The sequence below is a fragment of the Pituophis catenifer genome, unplaced genomic scaffold (assembly GCF_029215685.1).
Source record: "Pituophis catenifer annectens isolate HBS135680 unplaced genomic scaffold, rPitCat1.0.hap2 SCAF_1, whole genome shotgun sequence".
Taxonomy (NCBI): Eukaryota; Metazoa; Chordata; class Lepidosauria; order Squamata; family Colubridae; genus Pituophis; species Pituophis catenifer.
Window position 1 is genome coordinate 180,400,806 of NW_027256881.1, and position 14,202 is coordinate 180,415,007.

The 14,202-nt window shown below is 37.8% G+C and overlaps 1 protein-coding gene across 1 annotated transcript in view; it reads left to right on the plus strand.

Moving 5' to 3' along the window:
- The window catches only part of ALS2 (alsin Rho guanine nucleotide exchange factor ALS2), a 63,856-nt gene continuing 49,654 nt past the window's right edge, over nucleotides 1-14,202 (plus strand). Inside the window, exons 1-7 of the mRNA XM_070933241.1 lie at nucleotides 1-30; nucleotides 5,707-5,781; nucleotides 6,943-7,097; nucleotides 7,634-8,553; nucleotides 10,825-11,185; nucleotides 12,833-13,001; nucleotides 13,379-13,475. Coding sequence (XP_070789342.1) covers nucleotides 5,762-5,781; nucleotides 6,943-7,097; nucleotides 7,634-8,553; nucleotides 10,825-11,185; nucleotides 12,833-13,001; nucleotides 13,379-13,475 — 1,722 coding nt within the window. The 5' untranslated portion in view covers nucleotides 1-30; nucleotides 5,707-5,761. The remainder of the gene's footprint in view (nucleotides 31-5,706; nucleotides 5,782-6,942; nucleotides 7,098-7,633; nucleotides 8,554-10,824; nucleotides 11,186-12,832; nucleotides 13,002-13,378; nucleotides 13,476-14,202) is intronic.

The following is a 14,202-nucleotide window of genomic DNA, read 5'->3' on the forward strand; positions in this document are numbered from 1 at the left end:
GGCAATTAAAGCGCGGGCGCGAGACTTCAGGTGAGAGGCGCGGGGGGGGGGGTTCCTGCTCGGTGTGTGAGAAGGCGGGGGTGGGGCGTGCGGGTCGTTACAGCGCGGGAATCCCTTCCCGAAACCTTCGGAACGGAGAGAGAGAGAGAGAGAGAGCGAGGCGGTTCGCGGGGCAGAGTTTCCGACCGGCTGGACTGTAGAAACTTCAGTCTCGTGTTAGGGAGCGGGAGGGAGGAGCATCTGGAGACCCTTCTCGGTTCTACGGCCTCGCCTTGCCTGTTGCTCACACGAAGCCCCGGCTTTGTGTCCCTTCAGCTTGGCCCCGGAGCCAGCCTCCCCGTTCCCAATAAAGGAGGATTTTTGTAGCTCAGGGTTGACGTGCTTGGGGTCTCTGAGCTCGCTTGTTTTCTTGCAGACGTTTCGTTACCCGAACTAGGTAATGTCGTCAGTGCTACCTACCTCGCAGAAACGCCTGCAAGAAAAATCACCGAGCTTAGAGCGCGCCAAGGAGCCCTCAAATCTCCTTTTTGTCTGTTTCCTTTCCTGAGCTGAACTTGTACTGGGAAACGCAGGAGGGTTTACTCTCCTATGATTCAGCCCTTCGCCAATCCTAAGGAAAACGTTCCCATGAGTTCTTCGGGAAGATACGATACTTGTTTGATATTGCGCTCTGTTCTTGACTTATACATACTAAAAGATGCCCTTGACATTGTCTGGAGAATGTTTGTCAGGCCCTGGGTTGATGGGGGGAGGAAATGGATTCTAAATGCCACAGGTAAATTGGGGGAAGGTGTTGTAAATGTGATGTCATGGGCCCTTATAAAAATAATAATGGTGGGATTTTAAAAATCTAAAGGTGTGTGTTACATATGTGTGTGTGTGTGTATGTATGTATATGTAATAGATATAGATGTATGTGTATGTGTGTGTATGTATGCGTATCCTGTTCCCCCAAAAATAAGACATCCCCTGATAATAAGCCCAATCGAGCTTTTGAGTGCATGGCAATAAGGCCAAGGCACTTATTTCAGGGTTCAAGAAAATATAAGACAGGGTCTTATTTTCCGGAAAACATGGTGTGTGTGTGTGTGTGTGTGTGTGTGTGTGTATAATGCCAAGTTTATATTTGCTGATAAAGAAATAAAGGGAGACTACAGATCTATTTCAAACTATTTAGCTCTCATCAGCTAGCCATACCCTTACTCAAATTCGAACTTGGGCTGCCTGCATATTAGGCAGTTGTAAGGGTATGACTAGCTGATGAGAGCTAAATAGCTTGAAATAGATCTATACTAGTCTCCCTTTCTTTATCAGCAAATACAAATTTGGTATAAAATGGTTTGTCCAGCTTGAGGGCTCCTGGATTGGAGCTGAAAGGTGAAAGGGAAGTAGTATGCTGCCTCCCATATCGGGGTAGACCAGGTGCTTCAATAGAAAAACACTTTATATATATATATACATATATATACACACGAATGAGACAGGATAAAATAGGATATAAGTCAAGGTGGCAAGTATATTTAATACTCTTGCCTCCTGTTTTCCCAACAACCACCTTGACAAGTGGGTTGGGCTGAAGAGAGGGACTGGCCCAAAATCACCCAGCCGGCTTATTTTCTCCTGAGTATGGCTTCTTACATAGCCAAAATGGCACCATCCGCCCACATGAGAGTTACTGCCTGAGTTGACGAATTTCAGGTTCTACAGAGGTTCAAACTCTTTGAGGAAGAATGCTAAGAAGTCCTAAACTCTTTAAAATAGTCCAGAGGATTTGGCTTGATTCAGTACCTATGGAAAATTAGCCTATGTTTTCCAAGGTGCTTGAATGAATGGAAGTATTGGGAACACAGGTGTAGCTGTTTGGAACCATAAAGAAGAGTGATCTGCACTGCAGCTCTTAGTAGAAAAGCCAGCTACTTTAAGAATCTTCTGTTGTCTGGTTAGCAGTTAAATGCTGACAAGATGGTGTAGCTATTAAGTTGGATAAGTAACTGGCTGAAGAGCCATTTTCCAAGAGTGCTCATCAAGCTTGAGGGTAGCCTCACATGAGGTGAGATAAAGTTCAGTTCTAGGCACTAAATGTGGGTTTCTCAACCCTGGCAATTTTAAGATATATGGATTTTAAAATCCAGAACTCGGGGAGTAAACTAACATCTGTATTTGAAAACTGTATTCACTAAAAAACCAAAGATTGAAGTAAGTGGACAAGATAACAGAATAATTAAGAACTTAGAAATTAAGTCCTATGAAAGGAGATTGAAGGAATTGGGTTTTTTTTTATTCTTATAGGAAAATATATGGCAGGCAAAGCCAAAAACAGCATGTAACAATTCAGCCAAAATTCAGTTCTTTATTTGCTTACACACAGTAGAATTTTGCCAGACTAAATTCTTGTTACTTTCATCTTAGTGTACTGGGAGATTCTAGGGAGTTGTTGTCCTGACTCTTTTTCTCTATTTCCTATTCATTTCCGGGCTGAGCTGCCTCTTATCTCAACCTCCCTTTCTGGAATGTTATCCCTCCTTCTTGGAAAACTGTTGCTTCATTGTAGTCTCATCACACTATCTCCCCTTCCATGGGCATCATCTCTCACAATCAGATGAAATTATTCTAAACTAGATATATAGTACTGACATTCTTATTTAAACGTGTGTAGGATATCCATCATTTTAAAAGTAGGTTGCTATGAAATGAAGCTAGGCTACTATAAAGAAAGGCACATTTCCTCTGTTATTTTCCATTAATGCTTTGGTTTCATGCAGAAAATTATATTTTTGGATTTCAGTAACTAGAGAGGCCACAGTTGTAATTTGAATGCTTTTTTAAAAAAATATTACTTATTTCTATGACATAGTCTCGGCACAAGATAAGACTTATCTTGGTAAAGTATAGAGAGTGCCTGCATTCACTCATTGCAATATGCTGTGATTTGAGATTCATGTTTTTACATTCAATCATAGTTTACTTATATAATTATCTGCGTAGATTTTGTAGAGATAAAATATAATCAGATATGATACAAAGAATGTGATCTGTATGCTATCAGGGCATGAGTGTTGCAATAAATTACCTAGGATGTAACAATTGTTTATTAAATATTTTTATATTACAAATGCTAATTATATAGGTAGTCTTCAACTTACAACCATTCATTTAGTAACAGTTTGGAGTTACAACGATGCTGACAAAACTTTCTTATAATCTGTCTTTAAAGTTACAACATAACTCGAGCAGTCCCGTGATCACAATTTGGATGCTTGGCAACCAGCTCTCATTTATGATGGTTGCAGAGTCCTATAGCCATGTGATCATGATTGAAGACCTTCCCAGCCAGCTTCTGATAAGTAAAACCAATGTGGGAAGCCAAATTTGTTTAATGGCTGTGGTGATTCACTTAACAGTCAAAGTAAAATGGTTGTAAAATAAGACCTAGTCAAATGATGACTCACTTTACTGTCACTTAGCGACCAAAATTCTGGTCCCAATTGTGATTATAAGTCAAAGACTAGCTACAGTAGAAGTCTTTCAGCCGCCTGCAGTTGGTTTTGTCATTGCTTTTATAATATGATGCTGGCTTTAGGGGAATGTGGCAAAGGATAATAGGATGTTTGGGTTCTTATTTGGCATTCCTTGTTTTCCTAGCAGTCTATTTTTACCAGGACTTCACAGCAAGACTATTTCATGATAATAGCTAAGCTACTAAGAAATTGTTGGCCATCATCCCTCTCTTTCTTATAGCTAAGTATTTGTTGTGTCAGGGAAAATTAGCATTATAGTTATTCAATTTGAGTATTAAATCTCACAACCTTAATACTGTAACTAAATAATGAAACAGGGAAGACCTCTGCTTCAGCAATGGCAAACAGAGAAACAACATGCGCTACAAAAGGTCTCTGCCTTAGACTCCCTGGGAGAATGCTAGCAATATGGCTCATATCAGTGCATACATTCCTAGTGCCAACCTCCAACACACCAAGGAATTGCTAAGTTGGATCCAGCTGCTTTTTTGTCAGCAGGAGAATCCCCTCAGTGACATTTAGCTCAGCACTGCAGCCTGTGGAAAGTGGAATGAATGCTAATGTGCATAGATCTTTACAGTTCTTAGTAGCACCTCCCTCACTGTTCCTGGGCAGATTTAAAGGAGTGGGGGGGAGGTTGTCTTGGAAACTAGAGGAGAAATGGACAAATATCATATTGTCTTCTGCTCCTCCGGTGGAATTTTGTATGGAATCAGAAGCTCAGCCTACTGAGTCTGAGCCATCCTCTTGAGTGAACTCTCAGACCTGGATGGGGAGTGAGGCTGATGATTGAATAGGCCTTGGAGAATTGAAAAACCATAAACATGACATCATGGTAGGTATTTTATATGTACTAAAAGTGAGTCTACTTAATTGTTAAAATATACCATATGTTTAATGTGTCACTGATTGGTGATACATTAGTAAACACTTAAAAGAATTGTATGCGCAGTATAGGGATTAGTCTATCTACATTTTTTACACCTAGCCATTACTGTTATGTCTTGCATAATATCTGTAAGCATTAAGCTTGTAATTAAGAAGACCTGTATCCTGAATTGTAGGGAAGTCATGTTACTTCTGATATGCTAGGCAATTAGAGCTTCTAAATATAAATATGGGTATATGGTGAGGAATATCGGTATATACCGGTATGTTAATTCAAATAAAATATTGACATTTTCATACTTTTATAAATGGCATGATGTAAATTTGATTCTCTGAGGGCTTCCTTCACTTTACCTGTTTTAAATTTTTAGTCCATGGAAATATATAGTAAATAAGCTGCCGCCGCCGTTGTATTTAGGGATTGATGCCAAGCAATGCAGTTTTCTGAATGATCACAAATTTACTGTTTAATCATCCGTTGCAGCAGGCCAAATATATTTTTTAACACCTCCTAGCAGTGTTAGCAGGTTTGGCTGAAGTTGTCAGCTGTCTTGAAGAAAACAGGCTTTGAAGCATTTTTCCCCTTAAAGTAGATGGGATAACTACCAGTATAATGAACCTTTATTTGTAAATTACCATATTTTTCGGAGTATAAGACGCTCCAAACTATAAGACGCACCTACCTTTTTTGGTGAGGAAAACAAGAAAAAAAAATCTGCCTCTGCCTCCCAGCAATTTTGCCTCGTTGCAGCAAACAGCAAATAGACTGCTTTAGTTTCATTTTCGTTTTCAGCATAGCTTGATTAACACAAGAAAAAAAAATCTGTTCCCAGCAATTTACCTCCTTGCAGCAAGCAGCAGAGGCCTGTGCAGCAATAGGCAATGGCAATCCCTGCAGCCTGAAACAGCTGAGAGTCGGGAGGCCGATCCAAGGGACAATCAACTTGTGCTAATTAGTCTCTGCTGAAGCTGAAACGGGCTGTTTCTTCTTGCTGCTTGCTGCAAGGAGGTAAATTGCTGGGAGGCAGAGGCGAAAGGGTGGGGGCCAATGGGTGGGCGGGGCTACATTCGGTGTATAAGATGCACCCAAATTTTCACCGCCTTTTGGGGGGAAAAGGTGAGTCTTATACTCCAAAAAATACGGTACTTTTTTAACAGAATATCATAAGAGTAGATATTTTTATCATTACACTTTTGTGTAGTTCTTTACTGACTACCATTCTTAGACTTTGTGTTATGTAGCTCCATTCTGCCTGAATTTCACCTGAGCTTGTTTTGTTTTTAATGATTTACCACACAGGCCTGTTGTTATTTCAAAGGAGAATAACTTGGTGATGGAGCATTCTCAGTGACTGATGGACTCAAAAGAAGAAAGGTAATTTTACACTTCACTCATAAAAGTCTCATAACTCATAACATGAGCCCACGGTGATGCAGTCTTTAGAATGCAGTACTGCAGGCTACTCCTGCTGGCTGCCAACAGTTCAAATCTCACTGGCTCAAGTTTGACTCAGCCTTCCATCCTTCTGAGGTCGGTAAAATGACCCAGATTATTGGGGGCAATATGCTGACTGTGTAAACCGCTTAGAGGGGGCTAGAAAGCACTGTGAAGCGGTATATAAGTCTAAGTGCTTATTGCTATCACTATTGCTATAACTACCATTGGAATTACATTCTGTAAACATCCAATTATCTGGGGTGCAGAACTATGAGATTTTTTATTGTTCCTTATTGGTTTATATATGTATGTGTTTGGCTGAATGAGTACTGAAATAGTATTTTGCTGAGTAATAAATCTAAATTTTGTTGCCTTATAAAACTAATAAGTTAATATCAGCTAATATATGTGCTTTTTAAAATTACATAAAATTTCAGATCAGAGCACAAAGATAATTATTGTTAGATTGGAGACATATTATATATAACATAGAAATATAAGATATATTATTTAAATGAATGAATAAATACATTCAAACCAAACAGGAAGGAGAACAGTAGGATATTTTTTAAAATAGAAAGCTTTAATTTTTTTTTTTACTCGTGCTCTGCTTCATCAAATTTATTTTCAAAATAATCTTCTGTTAGCTTATTGGTAAGTTATCTCTAGACGAGATAGGTAGCAAACCAATTTCATAAACAAATTAAGGATATAGAAAATGCCTTGCCTGGTCTCATGGGGATCTTTAGGGCTGAGTAGGGATTTGAGCCTGAAATTCCTCACCTATATCCCCAACATTAACCTGCCCTGTGAAACAGCTACCCCCACAAGTTTTCATATTCTATCAGTACAAGTGGCAGAGACTTTAGGAACAAGTATTCTAGATATCTTAATTTTTTCTAACATTTTATAAATATGTCCTTAGATTTTCTTAAACTTCTTTCCAATATCATAAAATTGAGAATCCAACTGCTTTTTGGGGTAGATTTGCATCTAAGTAAAGAAATTGAAAACATTTATAACATGTGCAATACATTACTTGTATCAATTCTGATGTGCCCAGATTTTAAATGTGTCACTGTTTCATATTTATGCTAGCTTAGCAGCCCAGGAAGGAGCAAGAGAGAGAGGCCTGGTCTATGTGTGGCAAGCTGGTTCCTGTTGTCCTACCCCCGAAAGACTTCCCGGTTGGACTGGAAAAAGAGTGTTGCAGGCAGCACTTGGAGAAAACCACGGTGTACTTCTGTCTGATGGTATGGACATTGGATTTTAAAAGAAACATTTCCTTTTAGAGGAAAATAGCCAGTTTTAAAATTCTACCAAGATAAATTTTCAACTAGCTATATTTGAAAAAGTTTTAATTTGATATTCAAAATGTTAGTTCATTTACACGAGTTTCTAATCTCTGCAATTGTATCTCTATTCTTAATTGGCAAGAGCAAGCCAGAAATATATTAATACCTTCTTTTTTTAAAATAAAGTTTAATTTTTATACTGCAATGCTCTCATGGATTCCTTATGGTATAAAGTGTATAATATCGTGTTGGAATGTGATAAAACACAGCTTCAGTTCTGTGTTTATTTTGTTTACTGATAGGATCTTGATTTGTGGGCAGTTTTGTTCCTATAGGTTTGTCTTCTCAAATTTTGAATAACTAACTCATCATCCAATTATTGAGCTGTTGCACCTTATGTTCAAGATGTGTTTATTACCTCTTAATTCTTTTTCCCCCTCAAATTGTATGTCATGAAACCTGAAGTTAATTTGAATAACTTTCATTTCTTTCAGATGGCAAAGTCTATAGTTTTGGAAAATTTCCTTGGAGACCTGGGCTAGAAGAGTCTTTTATTAATTGTCCAACACTGGAAAAAGGTTTGAGTGGACAACATGTTGTAACAGTGGCAGCTGGCAGCTTTCACAGTGGAGCAGTAACTGAAGAAGGAGTGGTATATATGTGGGGGGAGAATTCTGCTGGTCAGTGTGCTGTGGCCAATCAGACTACTGTGCCAGAACCCACCCCCGTCAGCATTTCTGATGGCGAAGCTGGACCTTTCTTGCCAATTCGGATTTTGCAATTGACATGTGGAGAGGAGCACACCTTGGCACTCTCGCAAAGTAGAGAGATATGGGCATGGGGAAGTGGCTGTCAACTAGGCCTTATAACCAATACTTTTCCAGTGACCAAGCCGCAAAAAGTTGAATACCTGGCAGGGCGTGTGGTGCTTCAGATTGCTTGTGGGACCCATCACAGCTTGGCCCTGGTACAGTGTCTCCCCAGTCAAGACTTAAAACCTCTCCCAGAGAGATGCAATCACTGCAGCCAACTTCTCATTACCATGACTGATAAAGAAGACCACGTCATCATCTCTGATAGCCACTGCTGTCCGTTGGGTGTTGTACTGACTGAGTCTCAGTCTGAGAATCGCATGTCTTGTTCATCACTAGAAACTTTGGAAAGAAAGAGTTTAACAAGCAGCCAAGGTGAGGATTGCCAAAAAACCCTTTCAGAAGATCAGATGTTGCCTGGGGCAGAGTATGATGTAGCAAGTATATTTTCGAACAATGATGGACAGGAAGATAGTGGCATTTCTAGTCCAGGAAAGCCTTTGATCACTGACAAAACAGCAGTAAAGCAACACTTGATGAACCTTTCAGATAATTCATTAAATGCAAGCAGGGAGCAGCAAATCAGATCTCAACCTGAACAGGTATCCATCTGCATTTATTTGGCCATACTTTTCTTTCTTTCTATGTTGTATTATGTGCATGCAAAAACCTTAAAACTTCTCATAAAAGCTCAAAAGAATTTCACATAAGGGGTCTGAGTTTGGTTGTTTTTTTTTGCAGACGTTTCATGATCCAATCTAGTAACATCAGGGAGTGGGGTTTCACATGGAATATCACATGGCCTCTAAAAACATAAATTTCAAGTGAGCTGTGGTGGATAGCACATTTATAATCACCATGCTTCCCCAGATTTGGATAAAACCTTATCCGAAAATTCCTAGCCATGTTTGAGTAGGTTATTGGAATAATCTCAACACTTTCTTTATGATTCTTTTATTACAATCTAAATATGTAGAATTAACAAGAAAGTTTCATGGGTTTATATTCGTTTACTATAGTTTTGTTGTAAAACATAGACTGAGCTGTTAATAGCTTAGTTTAAGCTTTCTAAGTAAAACCTAGTTTTAGTACTGTAGATGGAATCTTCCCTCTCTCCACTCTAGAATGAGAGCTTTATCATGGAAATTAAGGTATAATGGGACATAATTTTTATGCTTCAGATTTTGAAAACTGCTGAACACTAATCAATGCCAAGTAATGCCTACAACTGAACTGTGATCTCGGCTTATCAGGAGCCAACAGTATTGAATGTGTGCTTTTTGCTATTAGCCAAGTTATCTTCAGATGGATAGTTTATGCGGAGACATGCTTGTTAGAGATATTTCACTTTTCTCTTAAAATTAACAAAACCGTATAGCAGTGCAGTAAAAGAATGAATAAAGGACCAGATTTTTTCCCCCCAGTTTTTGTAACCTTTTTTGGAATTTCTGATCAACATTGTAATTCTCTGTTGCTTCATCGTTATGATAGAAGCATTTAGTGGCAATGGTGTATGGAGTGGATTATATAAATGTAAAATGGTCCATATCATATGCTTGCTCATGAATTCATTGTCCTTTTTGGACAAAGTTGGTACTGCTTGATAACTGCCCTTGATTGTCAGGGTAAGTCAGAATTATTTAGACATTGGAATGAATGTGTTTGGTGTATTTGCATCAACTATTCTTTCACATGGGAGCTTCTGAAGTTCAGGATGGTTCTCTTCATGACTTGTTTAGCTTTACTCAGGCAGGAAATTGGTTTCTTCCACATCCAACAAAACATCTTATTGAACAAACATTAAGTAAAATAACTTATTTACTCACATCTGCTAGTAGAAGCCAGGTGTTGTGCATCAGCAGACTATCCATTCACCGTAAAACCGGAATTCCAGATTTCAGAAAGAATTCTAACTGCAATGTATAGATGCAGCAACTAGAACAGTTTTTTTCTAATGTGGTTAGTACTTAATTTATATTTTATGATGAATTCAAAAATCAAAAACTTCAGTACTGTTTGAAAAAAACTTTTATTGTTTATGTATGTTGCTAAACTTCCAAATTAGGAACTAAGTTAATGTTGGGGAGGTTTTTTCTGTGATTAAGATACTAGCTTGTCAGGATAGCATGGAGATCACTTGCCTATAAAGTCGACAAGAGTTAGACACGACTAAAACAACTGCACCATTTTATGAAAGATACCCTGTTTATTGCTTTATCTTGTAAAATCTTGATTTTTTTTTTCCTAGCAGGAGCTGCATGTGTACAATTAGACAATGTAGGGGAAAGTGGGCAGGACAAACCATGATTTGAACTGGCTTAGGAAAACACTGAAATAAAAGGATGCAGATCTAAAATTTTAAATGGCAGTTTTATTTTCATATACTTTATAATACATGTTGTATGGTTTATTGTTTGGGTAAAGAGAAAGGTGCAGTGCTTTTGATGGAAAGCAGCATGTGCTGGTTACTTCATAAATGACCATTTTATTATTGAAATAAACAGAAGTAGAAAGCAGTTAACTGGGAGGATTACCACTTTAGGCTATTTATCCAGACTTAGTACTTTGTTCAAGTCTGACATGTACACTTAGAGTGGCAGTTATGGAAATAATAGCAAGCTTTTCATACAGAAGGCAACAAGTATTTCAATGCCTTTGGTTAATTTTTTTGAATATGAATGAACAGAGTTTTCTGCAATCTCTTAAAAAAATCTGGGTTATAGGTCACTTTTCTTAAACAAAGCTAAGACACTTAAATAACTCATCTTCAATATCAGTTGTATGTATTTGTAATAAAACAAGATGTCTTGAACTATCTAAAGTTGGCATATATGCTGTAATAGATTTTTTGGATGTGCTTACTGTATTTCTAGCAGTCTCAAGAAGAGGATCATCTCGTTTGTCTCCCCGGTCCACCTCTCCCAGGTACATCTGCCCTTAATAGCCTAGTGGTTTCTTGTGCATCTGCAGTTGGTGTAAGAGTAGCTGCTACTTATGAAGCCGGAGCCTCGTCTCTGAAGAAGGTAATGAACTTCTATGGCCCGGTTCCAGGTTGCACAGCATCCCCACCTAGTGGAAGTTCTCCAATCCTTGATGGAATGAAAGACAGCCGAGAAGAGCAGGTCAAGCTGGAATCAATGCAAGGCAAGAAAAGTTCCAGCTTGGTAGATATTAGAGAAGAGGAATCTGAAGGAATCTGTCGAAGACTTTCCTTGCCTGGTTTGCTCTCCCAAGGTGAGATGCTGACTTGATCTCTAGGATTTTCATTCGTGGATGTTATCATCTAATTTCACCGAAGTGTAAAGAATGTATAGGCTTCTAATGGCAGATTGTATTCAGTGTAGCACTTTGTTTTAGAAGCAGATCCTAAGATTAGAAGATTTGGGAAACACTAAAAGATGCTGTTATATCTTTGTATGTGATTTTGAAGATAGGCTATTAGTAGCATTGTTAATAAAAATACCTTTTTGACCTTTTATTTTGTAAATGTTTTTGAAGCACATATCTAGCAAAAATGTTATTTTTAAGCAGAGTAAATATTTTCAAAATGTTTAAATTTATATTTTAAAAAGTCAGTTTCTCAAAATACTTTTTCTATTCCTTATATGTACACGCTTTACCAATCTGCAGGGACCCTTCCCATGTATAAATGAGATCTGTCTTAAATCTCTCTTTTTAATTCATCAGTTGTACAATCACAGCTGTGTCCTTTAGAGTCAAAGAGAACATGAATGATTTTTATCATCCAATATGGTAGTCCTGCCACTTCATAGTTGCCTCTTATGTAATGCTAGAATGCTTAATTGTGACTTCTAGAAAAGTATTGTTTGCTCTAGTGACTGTTTTTTCTGGAAATTGATGTACTGAAGTCCTAAGGCAGAGAGGTAAACAATCTTTTACAATGTTTTGTTCAGTATTTTTCATTTGTAGAGCTATTAAAAATATGTGCCCAACTATGTTTTAATTAAAAATTGGTTAGGTCCAGATTCAATTAAGTAATGCCTCTGAACATGAATATTCTGATACTCACACCAAAATATTTTTTGATAAAATATGTTCATTATGAGTTTACTACATTTCCTAAGGTTTTTCATTATTCACAGGTATATAGATGAAGACCTTCTGTTACGATTTAGTAAGTGTGGGCAGACATTTTAATAAATCATTCAACCAGTAATTTTTACCACTTGGCACAACTTTCCTTTCTTTTAGCAAAGGGGGCTTTCAGCAGCTACTAGGTCTTAGCTGCAAAGTTCTAGATAGCAAGAAAGAGTTTTCTGTATCTTTTTGCTGCCATCTAGTCATATTTTTGCAGCTCAAACCTCGTAGTCCTAAACTTGTATGTAGACACCTAATGAAAACATCCACCATTCCTTTTTGGGGGGTGGGGGAGGAGAAGTTACTTTTGTTTTTAGACTAGCTAACTGGATTCCAGTATAGGATCAAATGGGTATAAGTTGCAGACTAATTGCAACATTCTCTCTTTATGAATACTTCTTAGAAAGGAATATGATGATGATTTGTGAGATAAGAATTTTGTTCTTCAAAAAAGCAATAGTAATTTTATAGGAAATAGCTACCTGATGTACTCTGAATGACTGATATGGCTAGCACTACAAATTTTATGAATTTTTTATAATGGGAATTAATTAACATCATGAAGGTACGGCATTCCTCTTTTATTTCAAAGTCAATTGAAAAGATACATCATGCTTATGACAAATTGCCTAGGTGACGTTCTCAGTTTAATACTTAGCTTTTAGACCTGATAAGACCATGTGAATCTGCCTTTTAAGGATTAGCAAATAATATATTTAGTTGAACTAAAGATATAGATCATCACTATGCTCTAACCGTTTATTCTTGCTTCCCTTACTAAAGTTTCTCCAAGGCTTTTGAGGAAGGTAGGACGAGCCAAAATGAGGACAGTTGCCCTGACACCTACATACAGTGGTGAAGCTGATGCACTTCTTCCGTCTCTGCGAACTGAGGTGTGGAGCTGGGGGAAAGGAAAAGATGGGCAACTGGGACATGGTGATATCTTGCCAAGGTAAGAGTATATAGAGAAAAGCTTTCCTTTGTTAGGAAACAGTAATTCCCTCTTATAGTCCTCTGTGTTCATCTGTGATGGAGTATGATTTGTGGGGCTTATGGAGATGCCACAGGGAGGAAAGCAGGGGAAATCTCTCTCTATCCATGATTAATTTTTGCTCACACAATGTTAACTATAACCTAATTGGAATTGTCTCCATATGTTTTCACTCTGTAATGACTGGTTCAATATATGTGGGCCATCTTGATCATAACAAAACAATTTGTCTTCTGTATTGGCATTGTAAAAATTGATCATTGCATTCCTATGAAAAGTACTGTGTGCAAATTTCTTCTGTAAGTTGAGGATCTTGATTTCATTTTGTGGGTTTGCAGGCTCCAACCATTGTGTGTAAAAAGTCTTGATGGTAAGGAAGTAATTCATTTGTCTGCTGGTGGCCATCATTCCTTGGCACTCACAGCTAAATCGCAGGTAGGAAAATAAGTGCTGCTTGCTTATCTCACATCTGGAGCTTCACTCATTAGATCAAACTCTGTGTTTTCTGTGTTTCACTCCATATTCAGATTTCCTTTCAACATTATGTTTTCAGTATTGATATAAATACTTTTTATAGATACACATTTAAATGTTTATGTGAACTGAGACTGAAAGCATGCCTATTGATGGCCAGAATCTGAATGAACAGGTGCTTTTCATTCCAGTTTGTCCTTTCCAGTTGTAGTAGACTTCTAGCTGCCTGGGCTGGTTAGGGTTTAATTCTTCTTGTTTGGATGAATAAGCATTGATGGGGACTATAAGAGTGAAATTATGTATTTATTTCTGTATTTATACCATTCCTTTTATTCAGGAGCACAACGTGGCATAATAATATGAGAGAGCCTTGGGCTGAGAGAGGGACTTTACTTGTAAAGTTTTGAACAACACCTTAAAACAGGCTAATCTGCCTCTTAATTCCCCAGAATTAAGCCAGTCAGGTCATCCTGAACAGAGTCATGGCAGCATAGCAAAGTCACAAGGCTGGTATAAAGATAGTGATGATTAATTGGCCTTATAATGGTATAGGTTGAACATGAACTTATATTCATGTCCAGGCAAATTTATTCATTTTTTTCCTTTTTTAGCCATCATTATGCTGGGCATTTCTTTTGCCATTTTCTGTAAATCAAAAGGCATTTCTGGATTAGTTAGTAGGAAGAGA